At 40.6% G+C, this 23,725-nt stretch overlaps 1 protein-coding gene across 2 annotated transcripts in view; it reads left to right on the top strand.

Moving 5' to 3' along the window:
* LOC129757347 (mucin-2-like) overlaps positions 1-23,410 on the top strand; it is a 44,361-nt gene extending 20,951 nt beyond the window's left edge. The window contains exons 1-5 of one of the 2 annotated variants that reach the window (XM_055754543.1): positions 8,413-8,847; positions 16,162-18,835; positions 18,905-20,473; positions 21,121-21,955; positions 23,240-23,410. In XM_055754543.1, the coding sequence (XP_055610518.1) occupies positions 8,842-8,847; positions 16,162-18,835; positions 18,905-20,473; positions 21,121-21,955; positions 23,240-23,246 (5,091 nt within the window). In that variant the 5' untranslated portion in view covers positions 8,413-8,841 and the 3' untranslated portion in view covers positions 23,247-23,410. Of the gene's footprint in view, positions 1-8,412; positions 8,848-16,161; positions 18,836-18,904; positions 20,474-21,120; positions 21,956-23,239 lie in introns of those variants that run through there. The other variant, XM_055754542.1, reaches the window with a different exon arrangement.
* The last annotated feature ends 315 nt before the right edge of the window (positions 23,411-23,725 follow it).

Here is a 23,725-nt window from a genome sequence, read left to right on the forward strand (position 1 = left end):
GTCCATCCCACAAATGCAGTCGATAGACAAATTAGCCACCACCAGAGTGGTGATGACTTTGGTTCGTCCATCAAACTGGATAGGCAGAAAGGCCTGGCCTAAAATTTCCATCGAGTCACCACTAGCTGAACGGAGATCCAGCGATTTGTTCAGTGGACTCAATTTTTCGTGCTTTGTCTTGCGGAAAACCCTCTGGTTAAGCAAGGTGTAATTGCTGCCACTGTCTAGTAGGGCACAAACGGGAATATCGTGAATCTGGATATCTACAAACGGACGGTGATCATTTGGGAATGGATATGAAATGTTACAGATTTCAGTATCTGCTGAATAATAATGATTCGGGACCGTTTCCCAGAACCACGGAGGAGCTGACGAATCGTCAGAAGAAGAAATTACGCCTGGCGTTCCTGCGAACCGCGGTTTTGGCTCGCAGTACCGTGGTTTTTTAAACAGTACGGACACATAGCAGTCGGAAAACCACGAAGCCCGCACTTGAAGCAGACAATGATTGGTGGTTGACGGCAAATTGCTGCATGATGTCCCTCCCGATTGCAGTTGTAGCACCGATTTGATGGAGGAGGCTTGTGGTTGCTTACCACCATCTCCAACGTGAGTTGAGGTTGCGACTGACTGCCAGATGGTTCCCCGACTGCTGTAGGCTTACTGGCTATTTGCCGTGATGGGCCAGGTAAATTTTGCGTGAACTGGTTCTGGTTCTTCGGAACAACATTCGCTTTAGGACCCGCTGAATTTCCCCTTGGATGTTGCTGAACCGGTACGACGAAATCAGAGTTTGACGACTGCTTTTTGGTTTTCGTCGACCTAGGCTCCGTATCTTGGTCTTCAATCCCGTGAACCCCCTTATCGGAGCCGAACACCTTGCTGTACGCCGAAAAATTAAGCGCATCAAGCTTCTGACCCGCCAAGAGTAATGATTCCAAATTCAAAATAGGAATGAAAGCCATTAGCTTCTTGTAATCCATTCGCATATTTTGCTGAATGATTTGGATTTTCTCAAATTCTGGAATCTGTACGCTCATCGTTCGGATCAACTTCTCGACTTCGCTGTAAAACTCATAGAATGACTCCTGCTGTCGTTGACGCCTTTGGTACACTTTCATTTTGATGAGAGCGTCCAAATCTGGGTGCATATACGTCCTGCGAAGTTCAAAAACAAGATGCTGCCAGCTGACGAGACGACCCATGGATCGCTGGGTCATATACCATTTGAGGGCAGATCCGGTAAATAAATGCACGGCCGATTCAAAAAGCTCCTGCTCGGAAACCTTTTCGGCCAATGACAGAGTATGGACCAACTCTAGGAATTCGTTCAGTTTCAATCCTTGGTCATCTCCGCTGTACTTAGCCAAATTCCATTTGGAAACTGGCAAGGTATGTCGTGGATGAAAAGGGGTCTGAAACTGATGAGGAAACCCGGGATTCCCGTACGGCGATCCCCAAAGTCCTTGAGGTAGACCGGATGGTCCCTGGTACTGACCTGGAAACGCGTTATAAGGGTGCTGAGACTGAGAAGGATTTGGATTTGGACAATTGTTTGACCAGGAATTTGGCTGTCCGACATTATGTGAGAAATTCACATTGGGAAGGGATTGATTCGGGTTGCTAGGATTAACAGGAATTTGATTGGTAAGAGTGGGATATGGGTTTTGAGGATTGATAGTGTGATTCAGATGAAAATTTGAAATGGTGGGCTGGTTGGACGGAATATTTGGAAGTTTATTCTCACTGTGGGACTGAGAAATATTTGCTGTTAGGTATGGATAAGGATTGGTAGTTTGATGGTAAGATAAATGTGGGTGAGGATAAGTAGGATTAAGGGAAATTTGAGGGAAAGAATTGTTCTGAAAACTGGAGATAGCAGAAAAGTTTTCAGAGTAATTTCTGGAATCCCTTTCCAGTGGGTTCGAAACATTGAACACTTCTTGTTCCGTTTGAGTCTCAACTTCTCTTCCTTCTTTTCGTTTTGCCAATTCTTCTTCTAGGCCAACTATCCTCGCCTGCAAGCTGTGGATCCAATCCAGGTCGTCCTGGCCCAGAACAGAGGGTGATGGAAGCTCGACCTCCGTGTTGGTGTTAGCCTCGGTGATAGCTTGCGATGGATTTTGGACCACGATTTCCTGAGTTTCGATACCCGTCGGATCGTATCCAGATTGCATGAGCTGGACTAATTCCACCAACACATTTTGCATCTGCGTTAAAAGATTCGGTGAACCACGCGACGAACACAGAAGGGTAGCCACTCGTGTACCCACATGGGCTAGGCGGGCTAAGCAAATCCTTTTCTGTGATTCATCCGTACTGTTAGATTTCAAAAGTGTTTTTAATTGATTAAATTTAATTAGGCAAAGTTCCCGCTCATTCTCGGGATCCGTTCTTAGGCTTAAGGAACTTAACTTTAAACCGGATTCTTTTTCCCTTTTTAAGGCATCTCGCAAACATTTTCTTTTCCGAGATAAATCCAACCCAGATAGTATCACGTCGCGACATTTGAGCTCTTGCTCAAGTTCATCTTCCTCCAATAATTCCACCCGCATGACATGATACCACTTCACCAAGCGATCTATCGCTTGATTGAAATTCAAGTCCTCCATCATTGACTAACTCTAGCTTAGTAAGTAATAAATTAACTAATCTGATAATTTTGGATATGTGAGCTGAAAAAGAAATATGCTACTTATGTGGGTGGCTTTGGGGTTTTTTTAAACGCCAAGAGGTAAGCAATATCTGGTATGAACACAACTAAATGCAAGATTAGTCTTGGCAAATATGAACTTATAATTTTGCTGTTGGATAAGAAGGTACTTTAGAATGGTTAGTAACAATTTCAGATTGATCAACAATTCGGGAGAAGAGTATGGTTTGTATAATAGTTATTATCATTCGCTGCAATCAGTGAATTTTCATCCCCAAAACTTCCTCGTGAAATGACTTTAGAAAAACTTGCTTCAACAACTACGCGATTTTAATGAGGTTAAATTTAACTGAATTTCTCCGGGAGACCAATTAGAAAAAGGGATTTACTTCTGGTCTAGGAAGTAGACCACTTTTTCTTTCTATTTTAATAATGAAAATTTAAATTTGATCAAAAAAATTTTTTTACGTTGGGCGCCAATTGTTAGAATCGTTTAGACCCTACTTCCCTGCGCTAGCTCAACAGGGGAACTTTGGATGATCACCGGAGAAATTGGACACTAATAACAATTAAATTTGTGATTCTTGGGCGGACTTTTAAAACCAATTTGAACTTTACAGAAACAAACAACAAGAAAGTATAATTTTGAATTTTAGGGAATGCACTTTTAATTAAGACGCAACAATTTGGATGAAGAAAGACCATACATAACTTTTATTTTAAAAACTTTTCAATTCACTTTTCTTTGTGAGTGTTCTTCAATTTTAGGGGTTAATGAACCAAGAGAAAATGTGGTAAGATTTTGGGGTTTAATTTTGTACTTGCGCATTTATTTTTCAAACTCGACGAACTCGTTGCGGCCGTTTCTCGGTGGTCGACTCGTTGGGGGACTACTGCAGGAACGACGTAACGGGATCCGGATGAAAACAGGAACAGGGCAGTTTCAGGAACAGGTCGGATTGCACTTCGGGCAATCCGAGCAACTACTCGGCCTGTTGGGCGTAGGCCTGTCGTTCACTACACGGTCCGGGGAGCTATAGAGTTCGTGCACGATAAAACCACGCGAGTGTCTCACGACTATCGAGGGGCTTGTAACGGTTGGTCGGCACTGGAACTCCCAGAGGGAATTCCCACCAGGTCTCACCACAGCCTAAAGTGCCCCTTGGGGGTTGTAACGTAGTCGGGGCACTGTCACTTGCACGACCTAAAGCACTCACGGGTCACCGGTGTTCTTTAACAAAGGGCTGATGGTGATTAGCGACACTGGGGGAAAACTAATGTACTGGGGCTCCCTTCACTAAGCCACCTCGACCGACCAGTTGGGGAAAAACGGCGTGAAGTCTTCCAACTGGCCGTTGAAAAAACTATCCAGATCACAACTGGATCTAATGTAACGTGGGAAGGGGGTCAGAGCCACCCAATTGCGGATACGAACGATTGTCACGTTTTGGTGTGTGACCGCGCAGTTGCTGCTCCACCTCGGACCGGAACTTGCATAAAAAGCCCCGCGTCTTGCGAGCTCCTCCTATTTATACTTTTCACCGAAAGGCATGCCTCTCATTTTAGCCCTGTTCCCATTTCCCGTCTGTGATGTTCTCGTCCCCTTCGATGACAGCAACATGACAGGAACGAAACAGGAACTTGACATGTAGAGGGCTGGTGTCTTATTTTCTAACATCTCTTTTTATAGCGTGCATTCCAGAACAAATTATACTAGACTAACAAAACTAATTCCTAACAAATAACTAACTAAATAAATAATGAATGATTACGGCAAAAATAAATAAATAAATAAATAAATAAATAAATAAATGAATAAATAAATGAATAAATAACAAAAATTTTAACAAATAAATAAATAAACAAAAACTAAATCCCTAAGTGACACCAGCCGATTGCTATTAAAATTAGGACAAGACACCACACAAACATGTAGATATCTTATCCTAATTTTAGACATTTACGAACAATAATTTTTATTTACAATATTTACAAAGTTTTCATCCAAACTGGCCCAAAAATCACAATTTTTATTGTAACCAATAAATGAATGGTTACAAGGTGAATTATACTTTTCTATTCAGCTCAATTCAGGTGAACTTCACCTCGCTACGAGGTAAGATTTTTTGGATTCACCTTTTTTCTCGGTGAATTGTACCTTTTTTCTAACCTCGATTCAGGTAAATTTTACCTCGCTGTGAGGTGAGTTCACCTCGAAGAGGTAGAAGTTACCTTTTTGGCTTCCATGAGTGTTCACCTTGCTATTTCGGTAAATTTTATCTTTTTATTATTTTCCGTGCACCATCACCAGATAGTGACGCCTCCACAGGATATGACATCGATGATGGCCGAGAATATCGATTCCAGAGTGCGCATCGATCGATTTGAAGAAATGCTATCCAAGTTAGGAAATGCCACCCAACTTTTAAAAAAACAGGCAATTTCTACGATAAAATCGGGCTAAACAGGTACATTTTTCCTACCCCGATAGGAAATACACCCTACTATTCACCATACTTAGTCGGCTCGCGAAGGGTGCGTCGGCCGATTTTTGTTCATACTAATCGGCCTATTGTTGCAACGTCGCTTATGGGAGTTTTTGCTGGGCATCAACCGATTAATAAGCCGATTTCGTAGGCATATCAAATAGGATGATGAGTAGCCTGATTGTGTAGGAACCGACTAAATCGCCTGATTAGTAGGGCGATAAAGTTGATGAGAAATTCAACGTTCGGCTATTTAATAGGGGTATCAAACGAGCTATTTAGTATTAACCACCCGACTAAATAGGTTTATTAGTCACATGATCTAGTTAAATAAACCTACCACCCTACCCAATCGTACTAAATAGCCGGATTGATTGACCTCAAAAATTGATTTTTCTTCCTACCATCCAACTCAATCCGACTAAATAGCAGAATTAATTGACCTCAAAAATCGATTGTTTTCCTACCACCCTACCCAATCGTACTAAATAGCAGGATTAATTGATCGCAAAAATTGTTTTTTCTTCCTACCACCCAACTCAAACCGACTAAATAGCCGAATTGAATAACCGCAAAAATCGATGTTTTCCTACCACCCTACCCAAACCAACTAAATAGCCGGATTGATAGACCGTAGAATATCGAATCATCCGCCTAAATAGGGCGATTTAGGTACGTTGTTCATTTTTGTATCTCGGAGCGAGTCCAGTAGAGGTATTTTTATTTTAATTTTTATTACAAATATGTCCAGTGGTTGGCGAATTAAATTTCTGGCCGGTAGCCTGATGGTAGAGGCACGAACCAAGGCTTCCGTAAACTTCAGATTTAACAGCAGCTCGCACCTCAAGGCGGAAATCCGTTCCAGCTCCTCCACCCAACCGGTACAAACGGATTTCGAGAGCTGAATGTTTTTCTATTAAAATAAAAAAAAACAATCAAACTAAATTCCAAACAAATTTTTTATTCCATCAACTCACCTGCGGCACCTCATCCAGAAACTGGCCCACGGCGAGGGCGTCGTTAGCGAACACTTTCGATTACGGCTTCAAGCATGCCCGGCAAACGTCCGGGAACTTGTTCGTCATGGCGGAATCGATAGAAATGCGCTCGCCACTAAAACAAACTCATCACACAACAGAACATCCATCTGAATCATGTACACCTTCGATTATTACGGCTTCAGGCACTTCGGGAACTTCGTCAGGTTGACGTCGTCATGACGGAACCGATAGAAACTAATTCAGTTATGACCATTCCATACTAAATACGCTTAAAGTTTGCCAACTAAATAGAGTCCTACGAACACCAACTAAATTGACCGATCCCCCTCGATAACGTTGATCAACTTATCGTGCTACCAAATCATGCGTTAATGTATGAGCCTACTCATCAGCCGATTTAGTATGGCACCTATTTCATATTCAAGTGTAGCCCGATTAATCGGCATACTAAATAGGGTCATTGATTTAGTATGGTGATTCGTAGCCAGACTAAATCGGCACCCTACTAAATATGTGAACGGCGAAATTTGTCAGCTGTCAAATTTCCTATCGGGCAGGGCATTATCTGTCACATTTTTCAGGTTCGCCACCTGCCGTCGGTATTGTGAACCTACAACATCTGTCAAAATAAATTAGAGAATTTTTGTTCTAAATGTCATGTCAGTGTGATCAGTGGTATGACCATCTCGGAATATACCAAATTTCCTTGCAGAAATCGATCCAAGTCAATTGGAATAACAGCTCATTAACTGTTAATCTATTTCGATTAATTTCGATCAAACTTCATTGAACACACCTACTAATTACCAGCAGGCAGGCAGGCAGGCAGGCCGGCCGACAGGAACACCATCATTGCTGCACTCACTCGCACATATACAGTCGAATACCGGCAAACAAGAAAAAGCAAATCCACGTAGTTGTGATGTAGAGTATAAAAAAACTCTGGCCAGAAAGTGGAATCCATACATACATACATACATACATACATCTGCTGGCCGGCTGGCTGAGCCAGAGCCACCACCACGTCTTTTCAAGTCTGGTTTTCTCCGAGAAAACATGTGAATAGTTTTAGTCCACGGAAAGTTTGCATCTTTTACTGCTGCCTGTCGGAAACCATTATTTCTCCACTCATATATGAGTCCAAGCCAGGGAGAGTTCCGGTGTCTGTGCTGAAAAAGTGGTGGTCTTTATTTTGTCGAAAAATGGAGTGTTTGAGGAATTTTAACCGTGTTAGGACAATCGTTCATTTGACAAGTCCAAAATGGCGTTTGCGAGCAAATAATTTGAAACCCGGCATGGAAAATCCAGGCCGAAATGTACCTCACCCGCAGCGACCCCATCATCGGCTTGAAGTGAGGTGCTGTTCGGAAGATTGAACGTGCAATAATCTATGTTGATCGAAAATTGGTTGAATCCTGTAGCTAATTGAAAACTGCTGCAACATGCTGATCGAACGAGATCCAAGATGGAGGTAATGTAAGAGTAGAAAATTGAAAAATGAAAACCGATAATGCGCTTTGGAAAGATAACCAATTAAAAGATAAAGAAAAACTCGAAATGTGTGGTAAACAAGAAAAAAAATTAAGTTCATTAAAAAAATATTGAAGTCTTTATGAGCTACATTAAAGAAAAACTCGAATTTTGCTGACTAAGCAAAACGAAATAAATTGGAATCGTGATGACTTGGTTCATGTATCAAATATGGATTTTTTCACGTGTTCGTAAGATAAAGCTCAAGAAGCCTGAATTCAATAGAAGTTAACCAGTAAACACTTGGATTTACAACTCCATGGATTTAAAAATTTCTATATTCATTATTACAATTCAAAAGTGCATACGAACGGTGCAAAATTCTACACCGAATGCAAACTAATGATCTAAAAAAAAAGAGTTACCAAAATGCCAAAAACCTTAACATGAGTATAATATAACTCACAGAAAAAACTGGTGAAAATACCAGAAATTTAAAATCCTGAACCGAGTCAAAGCTAATGGTCAGATTTCAAACCAAAATAAACAAATCAACTTTTAATTGAGTTTATGATGAGTTAATGTTACGAAATAGAGATGTTTTTGACATTTCTTACGCACACTTGCTGAGGGTGTATAGACTCACTCACACACTCGGAAATATACAGCCAAATACCGGCAAAGGCACATAAGTAAAAGCACAGCCACGTAATTGTGATAGAGTATAAAACTCTGGCCAAAAGTGAAATCCATACATATATACATCTGCTGGCTGACTGAGCCAGGGCCACCATCACTTTATTTCTAGTCTGTTTTCGGCCGAGAAAACATGTGAAAAGTTTTAGTCCACGGAAAGTTTGCATCGTTTCCTGCTGTTTGACGGAAACCAATGGCCGGTCCAAGCCAGGAAGAGTTCCGAAGTCTGTGCTGTGAAAGTGGTGGTCTTTATTTTGTCCATGACCAGAAAAATGGCGTGTTTTGCGAATTTTAACCGTGTTTGGACAATCGTTCATTTCACAAGTCCAAAATGGCGTTTGCGAGCACATAATTTGAAACCCGGCTTGGAAGATCCAGGCCGAAATGTACCTCATCCGGAACGACCCCATCATCGGCTTGAAGTGAGGAGCAGTCCGAGAGGTTGAACATCTAATAATCTATGTTGAACGAAAGTTGGTTGAATCCTGTAGCTAATTGAAAATTGCTGCAACATGCTGATTAAACGTGTTCCAAGATGGAGGTAATGTAAGAGTAGAAAATTGAAAAATGAAAACCGATAATGCGATTTGGAAAGATAACAAGACAAAATAAAAACTCGAAATGGCAGAAAAAAAAAACCCTTGACATTCTCATCCGAGAAAATGCATTGGCTTATTCAAAAAAAAAATATCGAACTCTATATGAGCAACATTAAAAAAACTCGAATCCTACTGATTCTGCGATGAATTGGTTCCTTTATTAAGTATGGAATTTCTCACGTGTTCGTGAGATAAAACTCAAGAAATCCAATTCAAAATAAGTTAACCAGAAAATACTTGGGATTTACAACTTCACGGATTGACAAATATCGAAAATTTAAACGAACAGGCTAAAGCCAAAAAAATATCTACTATTGTTAGACAGTTCAAAAGTGCATACGAACGTTGAGAAAATTCTACACCGAATGCATATTATGTAATGGTCTAGAAAAAGAGTAGCCAAAATGACTAATATACAATGCAGAAACTTACAGGAAAAACTGACCAGAAATATAAAATCCTCCAAAATAATAAAATTTAAACTTTTGAATGAGTTTATGATGAGCTAGGATTACTGAATAGAGTTGGTTTTGACATCTCTTATGCAAACTTGGAGGTTGTGTTTCCTAAAACTGGAAAGTGTTGGTGAAGCAACCAGCATAACATCACGAACACTACCAGCGGCAGGTAGGACTCACTCTGACAAAACCGTACACCCGAGTCCAAGCTCAACCAACATTGAGAAAATCCCTAACCGCATAAAGGCTGACGCAAGGTTCCGAAATTCGCTCGCGATAGCTCCTATTTATACACTTTTCTCATAGCACCCTCAGGCAGCGTTGGTTAGCCCCTGCCTTTGCTGTACGAACCGAAAAAATGCTGTGCGACATTTCATTTTCAAATTATCAAAGCGGGCCTTCCGTTTTCTTGTTTACGGATGAGGGGAAGGCTCTGCCCAAAATACAAATTGATGGACGACTCACAACAGAATTTTCCGTCTGATGCATAGTTGCTAAGCGATCTTAGAAGGGGAAATTTTTCGTTTGTTGCATTCGCTCGCGATCGTCTCTATGTATTATTCAGCAGTGAAACATTCGGAAGTGAACTGCTCAAAATGTATCGCTTATATACCAATCGTAGACGCCGGGTAAGGCGGGAATGTTTGGGGGGTAAAAAATTTATACTACTCCTGCTAAAAGCTACAAGCAATTCGGACCAAAGATTGCTGCGACAATCAGGAAAACAAAAACAGCTCGGATAGTCTGCTCGTGAACAGTTCACGGAAAATAAAAAAAAGGTAAAATTTACCTTTTTGCGAGGTGATTTTTTTCCACCCCTCTTTCGAGGTAAATTTTACCTTTTTTTCATTCACCTAGCAAAAAGGTAAATCTTACCTTTTTTCAATTCACCTAGCAAAATGGTAAATTTTATCTTTTTCGCATTCACCTAGCAAAATATTAAATAATATCGTTTTTAGAGATGTACCGAATATTCGGTCGGCCGAATATTCGGCGCCGAATACCGCAAAAAAACCGTTAAGCCGAATATTCGGCTCACCGAATAATTGAGCAAGGTATTCGGCCGAATAGGCCGAATATTTATTTTTTAAAAATTTAAACAAATACAGACTTTTCAATTTTTTCACTGGTGTTGGATTATTTATAAGATATCCAAAAGTAATGTTGAAAAAGCTTTAAAATAACCAAAAAGTTATGATTTCAGTAAAACATTTTAGGTGTTCCCGTGTATTTTTCACTTTAGATAGCTTTATATATCGATTATATTTTTTGATATTTTCAGGCTTGTCCATAAACCAAATAAAGAATTCGAGAAAAGTTAAATCTGACCGGAATAGACACATATTTTTTTAAACTTTTCGGATTTTTCCCGGGTTTATTAAGATTTTTGCTAAATCAAATAAAATACTCAAATGTCTCTTTGAAAATTTTTAAAGTTTGCTTTACAAAACGATTGTTTAGAGTAAATTTATTCGTTAGTTACGATTTGAACACTGCTGTTGTGATTCGATAAAAACTTTAAATTTCAAGTAGTTTTATTTCTTTTGCTTTTGTATGTTTGAGAATGATGCCTAGTTTCTGTTCAGATTTTCCTTTTTTATTACAAGTTTTTCAAAGAATTGTTAAGACCCGACCCAGCCGTGTGGAAACGTGTCGTAGAAAGTGTTGTATGCTTAAGGTTAAAGATCATCGGTCTATTTTGAAACTATTTTTAAGACATCTATCAAAAATTAGACATTCATCAAATTCGATATAGAAAAAAGAAAATTCAAATAGCTAGACACCTGTTTTTAAATGTTTTGTCCACGATTTCACTGGAACCCAATCTCTTTTGTGATAAACGTCCTAGAAGCGACAAGTCATCTGATGTCCTTCCAACTAATGGCGACATTTTGAAGATATAAGAGATCTCTACTTAAAAAAAGATCTGATGAATTATACATCTGGTTGGAAATAATCGACTTAAAAACATGAGGGGCATTAAGATAGCAGAAATAGAAGAAAAACGAATTTATTGTATTGTTTTGTATTGAAAATTCAACAGAATATTCGACTGAATATTCGGCCGAATATTCGTTTGGCCGAATAGTTGAAAAGGTCACTATTCGTTATTCGGCCGTTCGCCGAATACCACTATTCGGTACATCTCTAATCGTTTTCCCATTCACTGATTTGAAAGGTAAATGCTAGTTGGTTTGGTTGGTTTCTTCAATAAAAATGAAAACAAAATTCATTTAAAAAATTTATATTATATTATAAATAAATATGAACAATTCATTATATTATTTTTTAAATATATCACCTTGCTTAAAAATTATTGAGGTAAGTCCTTTTTTCGCCAGGCTCGTGGCAATTCGGCTTCTCGTTCTTCCGCGCCATAATGGCGACTTATCCAGTCAGGTCCGGCTTTTCCGGAATGATATCTGGAGGATGACGTGGATACACCTCGAAGCTGGGCCGATCTGAAACAAAAGCAAATTATTATGATGAGAACCAGCACAACTAAATAATAGCTAAGCATATTGGCACGAAACAAAACTTCCCTTCTGAACGACAAAACAGCTTAACCTCAATAAACGGATTCGGCAAATAGTTCTTTTGTTCGAGATGATTGTACCGTTTTGTTTAGCTCAATCCAGGTCAATTTCACCTCGCTACGAGGTAAGTTTTATCTTATTTGGATTTACCTATTTGTCTAGGTGAATTATACTTTTTTATTGAGCTCAATTCAGGTGAACTTCACCTCGCTACGAGGTAAGATTCTCGCTAAATTTGAAATACTCAGAGCCCGGCTACTTTTTACTCAGACGTCGCCACATGTATGAAGCAGCCGACGGCTGATCTTAATGAACTCATATATCAGCGGAAAAATTACTCAGACGTTAGAAAATTCGGCACTCAGAGAACTCGAGCGCTTGAAGGCGACAACTGAGTAAATGTTGATCAGTTTGTGCGAGGCGGTCGGACTTAGTTTGTTTTCGTGTAGCAGAATTTACATGGGTGAATATTCATTTTTAAGCTAATTTATAGATATTAATCCGATTTTCTTCATATTACAGGGTTCTGAGACGAAGTGCTGATGGTCCATAGCTAAATCTGGTACGGCATTATGGGTCCCAGCCCGGGAGACGAAACCCGACGGGCGAAAATAAAATTCAATAAGTTTGTCGATTTTTTTTTTAAATAAAGGTGTATGAACAATATTTTGACTTTTGTTATTCATAAAATCAACCAATTCATCATTTGTCTGAATAATAATACAGGTTTTAAGTATTTTAGCATGAAAAAAGCGGCCAAAAACCGCTTCAGAATTATTCGCGCATTCTGAGTAACCATGACTCAGTTGTCGCGAAAAGGGCTGTTAGTCAGTTCTGAGTAAAGGCCGTTTAGTCAGAACTGAGTAGGTGCGGTTTTGGCGACAACTGAGTAACCGTCACTCTGAACTGAGTAGCTGAAAGTTAGCGAGTTTACCTTTTTTGGATTCACCTTTTTTCTCGGTGAATTGTACCTTTTTTCCAACCACGATTCAGGTAAATTTTACCTCGCTGTGAGGTGAGTTTCACCTCGAAGAGGTAGAAGTTACCTTTTTGGCTTTCACGAGCGTTCACCTTTGCTAACTCGGTAAATTTTTCCTTTTTATTATTTTTCGTGTTCACCAACGATGCGCTCAGACCAGGCCCACCAATGGTTGCTAAACCACGAACCGGGTACGTTTAGCAACATATCTATCAACCCATCATCGCACCAACAGTCGCTAACTTGATTCGAGAAATAGCATTCGAGCAGTAGGTTGTTACAGGATGCGTTTATATAGCAACCTGGTAGCAACGCAGTCGGTCTTCGCTATATGAAAATAAACAAACAGAAATACCAACCTGGATGGCAACAAAGGGTGCGAAAATCAGTAAGGGCTGTCCCAACGGTAGATGCAAAACACGGTTTTCGACCACGCTAAAACAATCCGGCTGGCACCGGTGGCGTAAATTGCTGTTTTAGCACAGTTATCGATTTCAAAATTCCCAACAGTTATACGCCTTTGTTCCAAATTCATGCAAATTTGGAACAGGATTTCAAATTATACGACAGACCGATTTAGTTCACGGTGAGAAAATTTTAGCCAACAATGATTTCTTTCACACATGTTTGGGTAACATTGGGTGTGATAATAGTTTCTTTTTGAGATATTATTTGAATGTTTTTTTTCCGCTTCAACCAGCCTATACGCTACATAAATTGAGAAAATATGTTAATAAAAACCATATCAAGTATAAATAATAGATGTCACATTATTCTCGATTTAATATAATTAAATAAAATGCTTTTCATTTGGGCTCGACGAATTGTGAATCCAGTTTGAATTAAAAAAAAAATAAACGTAAAGAAAATTTTAATACTTTTTCGATGAGGCAAAATAAATGTTTATTGTTTGTTCTATAATTTTTGTTTTATTTCAGATATTGAGAGATTTTAAGTTTCGTGTAGAGTGCTCGGAGTTTTCGTCAATATCAGCATATTTTTCTGTATCCATACATAAATTTACAAAGCGAAAAAAGTTTTTCTCAAACAAAAATGTCGACAAATCAAAGGAAAATTTCCTTTGACTTTGGAATAAACATTACTCATTTCCTTTATCAATGTCAGCAATAACTTTAAAAAAAAATTGCTTTTCATTTCATTTTAACAAAACCTTATTACATTGATTCAAAGCCATTTGATTGAATTAATTGAAGAATTGTTTCAATTGACCTTTTTTCCTCGTTGTGTAGTTATTTTTGCTTTTAAATTAATGAAATCCTGGTAGAATAGTTGAAATCATTGTTCTGTCAAAAAGAATATTCGTAGAATTAATTTTGAGACAATGAACCGTGAAACTCAAAACTTATGCAGTTTTTCTAATAAAATGGGTTTTTTTCTTCTCAATTATTGAGTGTCTGCAATGAAAGTGTTTCCGTTTTAAATTTGCTCATACACCGGTGGGGAGTGGGTGTTTTAGCCGATTCTAAAATTTCAAGTTGTGCTAAAACTGGTATACTTAAAACCAATATTTACGCCTGAACCGTTGCAGGTGCTCTAAGTAGATAAAACGCAACCAATCAACACATCTAAAATACCGACCGAAATAGCAACGCCCGGTGGGTTTGGTCTCAGCAATGATCAGCGACAACTAGAATTTTGAATGTTGCAGATTACCATTGAATGTCTTCGTTGTTGATACAATATTGTTGCATTCGCTTGACTGCCTCATACAGGAAGATAGATGCAACATACGCCTTCCCCTTTGGCTGAAAAGTGGCAAACTTGATTGCAGCAGGAGGAAAAATAAAATTTTTGTTCCTGTGATGAGTTGGCTCGCTTGATGATTAAAGAAATGAGCGAATTTCGGATCCTTGGGCTGACGGTCAGATAAAGATAATAAATGACAGAATCCTGAACCAAGTAAAAGCTTCAGAAAACGGGTAGGCAAGCACGTTATCCAAATACACGGGAAAATGTGCCTAGAAAATGAAATGAAAATAAAAATGAAACGCAAGATGAAGAAAACCAAAACCCGAATATGAGCTTATGATTAGGTCAATAAACTCCAAAATGAACAAGAAATAAATGAAAATTAGTTCCCATATTCTGAAACTAGTAAAAGCTCATAATCAGGAGCAAAACAAAATACAGACCCCGTTCGTTTTTGGCAACATTCGATTTTGGCAACATCCGATTTTGCACATGTGCCAAAATCGAACGGTTTTCAGAAACAACATTACCTTTTAGTTTTTGTTATAACAGGACCATTTTTTTGTTATAACAGGAACAATTTATTGCAGACAAACATCATAAAAACGTTTCTATGCTCTGAAATGGTGATAAAATGCAACAATAAAAACCAAAGAATTTTAAAAAATTTATAAAGTACTCAAAAATGATAAAAAGATAAAAAATTCAAAAAGTTAAAAAACAAATTCAAATAAAAGACTGAATATGACAAAAAACAACTGAAAAATGATGAAGAATAAAAAAAACTGCAAATATGACAGAAAAAAAAATATAAACAAAACAAGAAAAGTGCAAAATGCATCGAAAACATGATGAAAAAATTCAAAAATTACTACAAATGGTCGAAAATTTACTGAAAACAACGTTTTTGATAATAATCATGATATTTAAAAAAATAACTAAAAAACAAGATGAGAAAAAAAACCGTTCGATTTTGGCAACACAAAATGTACAGGCATGTTGCCAAAATCGAACGGGGTCTGTAAAAAAAATGATCCTTTGACTGAATTCATGATGCGTTAAAGTTACTGAATTACAAAATCCTTAACCCAAGTTCAAACTCATGGTCAAATTAAAACCAAAAATTAAAGAAAAATCGCTAAATCCCGAATCAAGACAGTACTTTATCACAAATTTCTGAACCCGAATACAAGATCATGGTTAGATGAAGAAACTCAATGAAGAAATTGATAGAGTTGAGATACCAAAAGAAAAGCACATGAACCGAGTAAAAGCTCATGGTCAGGTTTGACAGCAAAATGAAAAAAAAACAAATTAAGCCTTTGATTGAGGTCATGACGAGTTGAAGTTATTGAATATTGAATAAAATCAGGTGTATGACCAAATTCAAAGTTCAAGCTCATAATCAGGCTTATCACTGAAATAATCCTTTATCATTTATAATCTCATATGGTCTGGTTTTAAACCAAAATTAATAATGGAATTCTCAGGTGGTTGTGGATTGTATTTCTCCACCTATTATTACAACCGGCCTGCATTAACGATTCGTCTTTGTGTTCTTCCAATCCCCAGGTGGTGGCCGTGTTCAACAAATCCGAATCGAAGCGGACTCCCGATGACGAACGGCTGCTGGCCGCGCACAAAACGCTAGTCAAGCAGATCCTGGAACGGCGCAAACGTCGGCTAGAGTACAAGGAGCGTACGCTGGAAACGGAAGATGATCCCGCGTTGATCCGGGAAAAGGCGTTGCGCCTCGCCCAGGCCATTGCCCGGTCCAAACATCTGGTGGTGTACACCGGGGCGGGCATTAGTACGTCAGCCAAAATCCCAGACTATCGGGGCAGCCAGGGTATCTGGACGCTGTTGGCCCAGGGCAAGACGATCGGCGATTACGATCTGTCGCTGGCAGACCCCACCTACACCCATATGGCGCTGTTCGAGCTACACCGGAGGGGTATCTTGAAACACGTCGTGTCACAAAACTGCGACGGGTTACATTTGCGGTCCGGCTTGCCTCGCATGAGTCTGTCCGAGGTTCACGGGAACATGTACATTGAGGTGTGTAAGAATTGTAAACCTAATGTGGAATACTGGCGGTTGTTCGATACGACGCAGCTAACGGCACTGTACAAGCACAAAACCAATCGTCGCTGCCGGAAGTGCGGGAAACCGTTAGTGGATACAATAGTGCATTTTGGCGAGCGAGGTTGCCTCAAGTGGCCGCTAAATTGGGGAGGCGCCGTGCCACACTCAGAAAAGACTGATGCCATCCTTTGCCTGGGCTCTAGCCTAAAAGTTCTGCGCAAATACACCTGGTTGTGGGCCACCGATCGGCCAATCAAGAAACGCCCGGAACTGTTCATCGTCAATCTCCAGTGGACGCCGAAGGATCGAGTATCTAATCTCAAAATCAACGGCAAATGTGACGAAGTTATGCGACTGGTAATGCACCATCTGAACATACCGGTGTCCGACTATAATCGACTGAAGGATCCCATTTTTGCTCACGCCACCTTACTGCTACCGGAGGAACAGCATACAGCCTCGCAGCCGATGTTGAAAAAGGTCAACAAAGATGAAGGTGGCGAAAATAGTTCAACAGGTAGTGAAGTAAAGATCGAACCAAAGGAAGAAGATTCTATCGTAAAAAGGGAACCACCTCAGCAAATTCCTCTGCTGATCGGTCCCCAAACCCTGCTATCGCCTCAACAGCTACTGATAAACAATTTGCTCATGCAGCAGCAGCTCAACAACTACAACTTGGTGCTCAACGCATCGCACCAGTTCAATGTTCGGCCACCTGAATCCAGTAGCGTTCCAATGTCGCCGATTTCGAAACTTCCCGTTCCTCCACTGGTGCCCTGCAGCCCGCCGAATGGTCTCCGTCCGACTGTGAGGATCCGTTTGCCAGTGCAAGCCAAACCTATAGGAACCCAACCATCGCCTCCGTCCTCAATGATGAAGGTCATTAAAATAGACACCAAATCTAGTTTGTTCGGCAATCTGAAGAACATGTTCAACACGACGACCGAAACTTCGCCATCCAATAGTGTTGGTCATGTTGACTTAGGACCTACGGATCAGGGATGCAAGCCAGTGCTACCGGCACCGGAAGATTTGCCCAAACTGATCCCGCTGAATCCTAACATTACTGTTAACGAAAAAACAACCAAAGAAGTAGCTGAAAAACATAGCAACGAAAATTTTGTTAGTGACCCCGGTCCAATACCACTTGAACCTCTGAAAACCGATTCAACCTACTTGGAAGAACCTCAATCTGGTTGTGATTCATTAGCGTTGTCAAACCGAACCGAATCGAAATGTAGTTCGGAGGCAGAGCCTAACACAAAACTTCCTTCTCCGTCGCTCTGCGATGTTGATAATCCCGTATGCGTTAGTGAAAGCCTTCCGGAGCAATTTTTGCAGGCGGATTCGCTCGAATCACAAGGCAATGGTGCCAACCGTGTGAATGATGAGCAAGTTGACGCGCAAACTATCGATCAAAGTGAACAACAAACTGTGCAATCAGGCGATTTTAAAACGCCGGTTCGGACATCTGATTGCACTCAACTGCCAACTGCTTACCATCCTTCAACGACTTTACCTGAAACTTCGCCGGACGTGGACGCAAAAAATCAACTGATGACTGATTCAGATTCCACTACGGAGGGTAATGCTCAAGCCAGCGCAACAACTTCTGGAAAATCTACACCAGAAGCAGAAAAAGAAGGAGACATTCTGTGTCCTTCTTCAAACAAAAGTGACGTGAAAAAGTCGAGCGTTTTTGGGGACGACAAGCCAGCGGTGGAAAATTTAGTTGATCTTGAGATATGTGATAGTCTTCATTCGAAGTTATCCAACGCGTCTCCTTTCGGTCCTCAACCATCTCTCGGAACGGAGGAAAGCGGTGCTGCAGAAAAAAAGAAGGAGGAATCTGGGGAAAACCTAACAGAAAGTATTGTCGAACCCGTTGTGCCTGACAAGAAGGATTCGGTGGTTGAAGATAAGCAACCGTCACCGGATTCTAGTGTGGTACAAGAAGAATACAAAAAGATTTCTAACGATCTTACTGATCAAACTTTTGCTGATGATGCTCGTGACAAAAGGGAAACCATTAACGAAACCGTTGCTGCTACTGAGGAGCAGGTGCGAAAGTGTAATGAGTCCCAGGATCCGACAGTTGCTGAAAAGTCCAACGACGATGTTGGCAATGGAACTGTCGATCACATCAAGACAGCAGCGGAAGGTAAAGATAAATTAATGGACCCAACAGTGAAAACCTTACTCAATCATTTACATTTGTGTACTTTTCCAGAATCCACATCGATCAACAGCAATCCGAACCCGCCTCAAAACACCGTCAAAGTTGTCCTGAGTCACAGTCCAGTGTATCATCTGTTTGAAAGTGCACCGAAATTCGTAGATGGGTACCCGCCGGCACTGACGCTGCTGAACCCGCTGAAGCTTCCACTGACGCACCACACTATGCCTGTGGCCAATGTCAATGTTAACTCTGCAGCATGTCAACAATCACCGCTGCTAGCTGGAACTAAAGTGCTCGGAAACTACAACAGTAAAACTGTCCCGCAGGTTCCTACCAATCCAACCGAACGGAAGCTGCTCGCTGCCAGCCGAATTATTTTGGGTACGCAACAGCCCATAAGCCCTCGATTAGTGAGCCCTCCAAAATCATCGGAAATCGATAGTTTGAAAACCTTCCGGTTGCATCGAAACAAACTGGATGGATCTCTGTCTCCAACGGAAACACCCAGCAGTCCTACAAGTCCCCCAAGTACTCCTGTGATTCAAGTGTCCAAAACCTCCTCAACTCCGCAGAATGGCATTTCGATTCGACCCCCGATGGTGCTAAATGGGAATATTCCACCGCAACTGATGATCAACGGAATTCCAGCAATAATCACTAACAATCTAGTGGGAGCTGGAACTAACTCAAAAGCAGTACCGGTTAATCCCGTCCAGCGGTTTCCCATAGCATATGTCCTGAACAACGGTTTGGCTAACCAAACGGCGAACATTGTGCTACTAACAGCACCACCGCGACCGGTTACGGCTGCCAAAATACTTACCCAAAATATTCCTACCCAGGTCGATAGCCTTAAAACCCCTACAAAGCAGTTGCTAGTTCTGGATCCAACAGCATCGACGCCGCAAAGCGATAAAACCATAATTCTAGATACTCCACCCCCTTCTGCTGAACCAGATCCAGACAGCTCACCCGGGAAACCGGTCCGTAGAACCCGACGTCGGGATCTGAATAAGACTGACGAAAATACTCCTACAACGACACCGGAAGCATCTCCGGATAAGCGATTAGAAGAGACACCCCCTCGGCAACCTCTGCTAGATTCCCCGCTCATCATATCATCCGAGGAACAATCCAGCTCACCTATCAGTGGAGCCCGGTCGCGAAGTATGCGGATCCGCAAGAAGACAGAATTTCTCAACATCAAACACCCGGAAAAGAAAAAGGTTAAAAAAGACGATGGGCGCGACACTCCCGCAACAAAAGTGAAAACATCTTCATCAATCAATGATCAACCAGCGAAGGTATCTGTATCCGACACAATTACATCCACGGTTCCGGTGATACCCACCAACATCACCGCACTGAACCCTACCACCCCTCAGCAAACGGTTATGGTAGTGTCCCCAGGCGTAGCCGCGTCGATACGGGCTGCTAGTAGCATTTTGAAAACACCCCACCATACAGTAGCAGGAGCAGCAGCAGCAGTTCCAAGTACTGCTACCAATACTGTTGCTTCCTCTACCGGTACGATTCCGGTTAGGAGCTTTCTGGCCTTCACTCCGCCGGGCGGTTTCCTACAGCAGCTCGTGACACCGGTGGTTCCGGCGCCCTCAGGACGTAAGTAAAAGTCAATTTTGTTCAAATAAGCGATACATGTTCCGCCCTTAGCTTCAGTTTACCAGTTGTGAGGGGAGTTCCGGTTGAAGTTTGATTGCGGTATGAGGTTTAATCCAAGGCTTGAGTTTTTGAATCATAATGGGAGTTCCGACTGGAGTTTGATTGCGATAGGTGTTCTTGTCAAAGGCTTGAGTTTTCCGGTCGAAATAAGTTTCCGACTGAAGTTTGATGCTGACGGTAGATCCAATCGAAGGCTTGAGGTTTTAATGCGAGAAGGATTCAAATCAAAGGCTTAAGTTTTCCAATCGTAATGGGAGTTTCGACTGAAGTTTGATTCCGATGGGAGATCTAATAAAAGGTTTTAAGTCCCGGTTGTGTTGTTTATTGCAGAATTTTGTCAAATGCCTAATCATATTTGGATTAAATTACAATATTTTCAAAATTAGGAATTTTTTTTCAAATTGGTTAAGAAGCACACGAGGTACAATTTTAATCAGTAGTGTCAAATTAACACTCCAAGAAGTGTTACAAATCTGGGGTGTATACGGGTTTCTCCCTCGACATTAACTTTCTTTTTGACTCAAAATAGGTATTAATGTTTTGGTACAAAACCGGTTTATTGAAGAAAAAAACTTTCCTTCTTGCAGCCGAATCACCCCAGGACAAAGTGAAGCGAATTCTCAACTACTGTAAGGTTCTGCAGCAGCAATCCCATTCGGGCGTTATCGGTGCTCCAAATCTGCCCCAGTGGTACGATGTAAACTATGCGTACTCCGGACTGCACAGCATTATACACCCACCTCCACCAAACGTTAATCTTTGGGGATCGCCGATCAAGCGGGAATCGTCGACCGTGGTGAGCACCGTCGTGGTCGAATGTAAGTTCTGCTACGAGAACTATCGCCAAACCACGTGTCAGTTTTATGCTCCTCAACCGGCCGTGTTTGCCATCAGATCAAATCGGCGTGGGAAGCTGGTAGTGTGCGAGTGCTGCGATTTCTCGGACGAGGAGGATGAACCAGTTATCACAGTCGCCGCACTGGCACAGCCGCCCACAGTGAAGGAAGAAAACGTCACCGACGATGATGACGACGATGACTGCAAACCCCTTAGCCAGATCAAGAAAGAAGTGGTAGCAAATTCTCCCATCGTTCTACCGTCTACCTCCAGAGAATCTCTGGACCCGGAAATCAAGTGCGAACTGGAATCGGACAGCTCCGAAGATAAACCATTGGCGGTGTCGATCAAACGGGAGTCCGACTCCCAGCAGGATGCATCGGAAAGTGACGATTCGAAGAAACAAAGGCGGACACCGAAGGCAGCAGCGACAGTCGTTCCCTTATCCTGTGATATCACCACCACAACGTCATCCGCTGTTGCTATTAAGGAAACTCTCCGAAATCGTCCAATCGGGAAAAAGTCTCGCGTCAAGCCCGGTTGGTACGGCAAAGGCTACGGTAAACTGCGAAAGAAGCGGCGCTGGTAAGTTATTTTTCTAGCGGATGATACGAAACCCGGAACGCGATTAGTCATTTAGGTTTAACGTACGTTGAAATGTAGTTTCCGCAAACATCGAAAGCATTTATTTCCTAGAGTAGGTTCTAAGTTTTTCACCCGATTTGCGTTATTATGTCTAAGCCTTGTATAAGATTGTGCGCAGCCGATTTTGAGCCATTGGAACAAACGACATCGTTTTTTATAGGGGAGAGTGGGGTATCGTGGGCCATGGGGAAACGTGGGCAACTTTTAATATCTCAGATGTGTGTTTAGATAAAAATCTCAAACCAACTGACATCGTCGTCGCTTTGCGTGAGCATATATTTCTATATGTTGTTGACTGAAATACACATCATATGCTTCTTTTATTTATCAAGCTAAAAAAAGTTAGAAAAATTTACTTGCATAATTAAAAAAACACCCACTAATTTCATCGATGGGGAGCCTAAAGTGCATAACAAAAATATGCTCATACGCTTATGATCTTAGTTTTGTCATGATCTTTCACGTGGAAAAGGAATTTTTGATGAAACATCAGTAAGTCACACAAACGCAACCAACTTGCAAATCATAGCTTGTGGGGAATTGTGGGCCACATATCTTGAATCACCTATATTTTTATGTTTTTATACACATTCAGAACTTAAACTACGTTTTACCTATTTGCAAAGTTTTCTTTTGCCAAATGAAGAGTTATGAAAAATATTTTGTCCATCCTATATAAGAATTTTTGCCAAAACGTTCACGAGTCAGGTTTTGGAATCTATGCGATCATATACAGCTCTCTTTTTTATTTCATCATCTGAAATTGCTTTAAAATAACGAAATGAATTAGGAAATCACAGTTTTGGGTCAATTCATAAACTTTGCATGTTATTTGGTCAATTTGGATTTGGTGGCCCACGATTCCCCACCATTTTTCAAAATCCAAAAAATAATGCTTTTTTTCAAACAGTTAGAATTTGGGGAAAATAACTTATTAAAAATTTTGAAAAAATACCTTATGATACCTTGAAAATGTAGAAAACCATACCATTTTTTATTTTCATTTTATCTTTTATAATAAAGAAGTTTTGGAACAACGACAAAAAGTGGCCCATGATTCCCCACTCTCCCATACTATATCGTACTATATCTAGCAGCTTATTCTGATACAGTTTAGGAAACTTCAACTTGGCAGCGTCTGCTATTTCGATCATTTTAATGATTTTTGCGATTAAGTTCAATCACTTGACATTCTTTTTTTTAATGTTGTTCAAAAATTTTTAGGAGGTGAACTTCGTTTGATTACTACCAAGTTGCCGTCCAAAATCACTATTTGATCAATATTTTGAGGCTGGGTAGCTCACGTGATAATGATCGTGCTAACATTGTTTATGAGCTGTGCAACGACTTCAACATGATTGTCTTAAACAATGGAGAAGTGACTCAAACCAATGGATCCCAATCACAGCACAGTATTTTAGACCGTTTATTAGCTTCTTCCTCTCTGAGCTTGACTATAAAAATTTTCTTTTTAAAATAAACACTTCTACAAATACCTGTTATGCTATTTGAAGCTTTAAGGGTCACCCGATTCGATTTCTCGGTGTGATAACCCGTTCCTATTAGGGTCTGAGATAAGAGAGGGATTTCTTCTCCAGCTTCTCCTATTTCGAACACGAAAGCGAGATCCGAGAAATTTTGGGTATATCTCAGATGCCGGAATTTGGGCTCCTGAGTACCAGGACAAAAATATTTTAGCACACAAGGCTG

This window comes from Uranotaenia lowii, chromosome 3 (genome assembly GCF_029784155.1).
Source record: "Uranotaenia lowii strain MFRU-FL chromosome 3, ASM2978415v1, whole genome shotgun sequence".
NCBI classification, from domain to species: Eukaryota; Metazoa; Arthropoda; class Insecta; order Diptera; family Culicidae; genus Uranotaenia; species Uranotaenia lowii.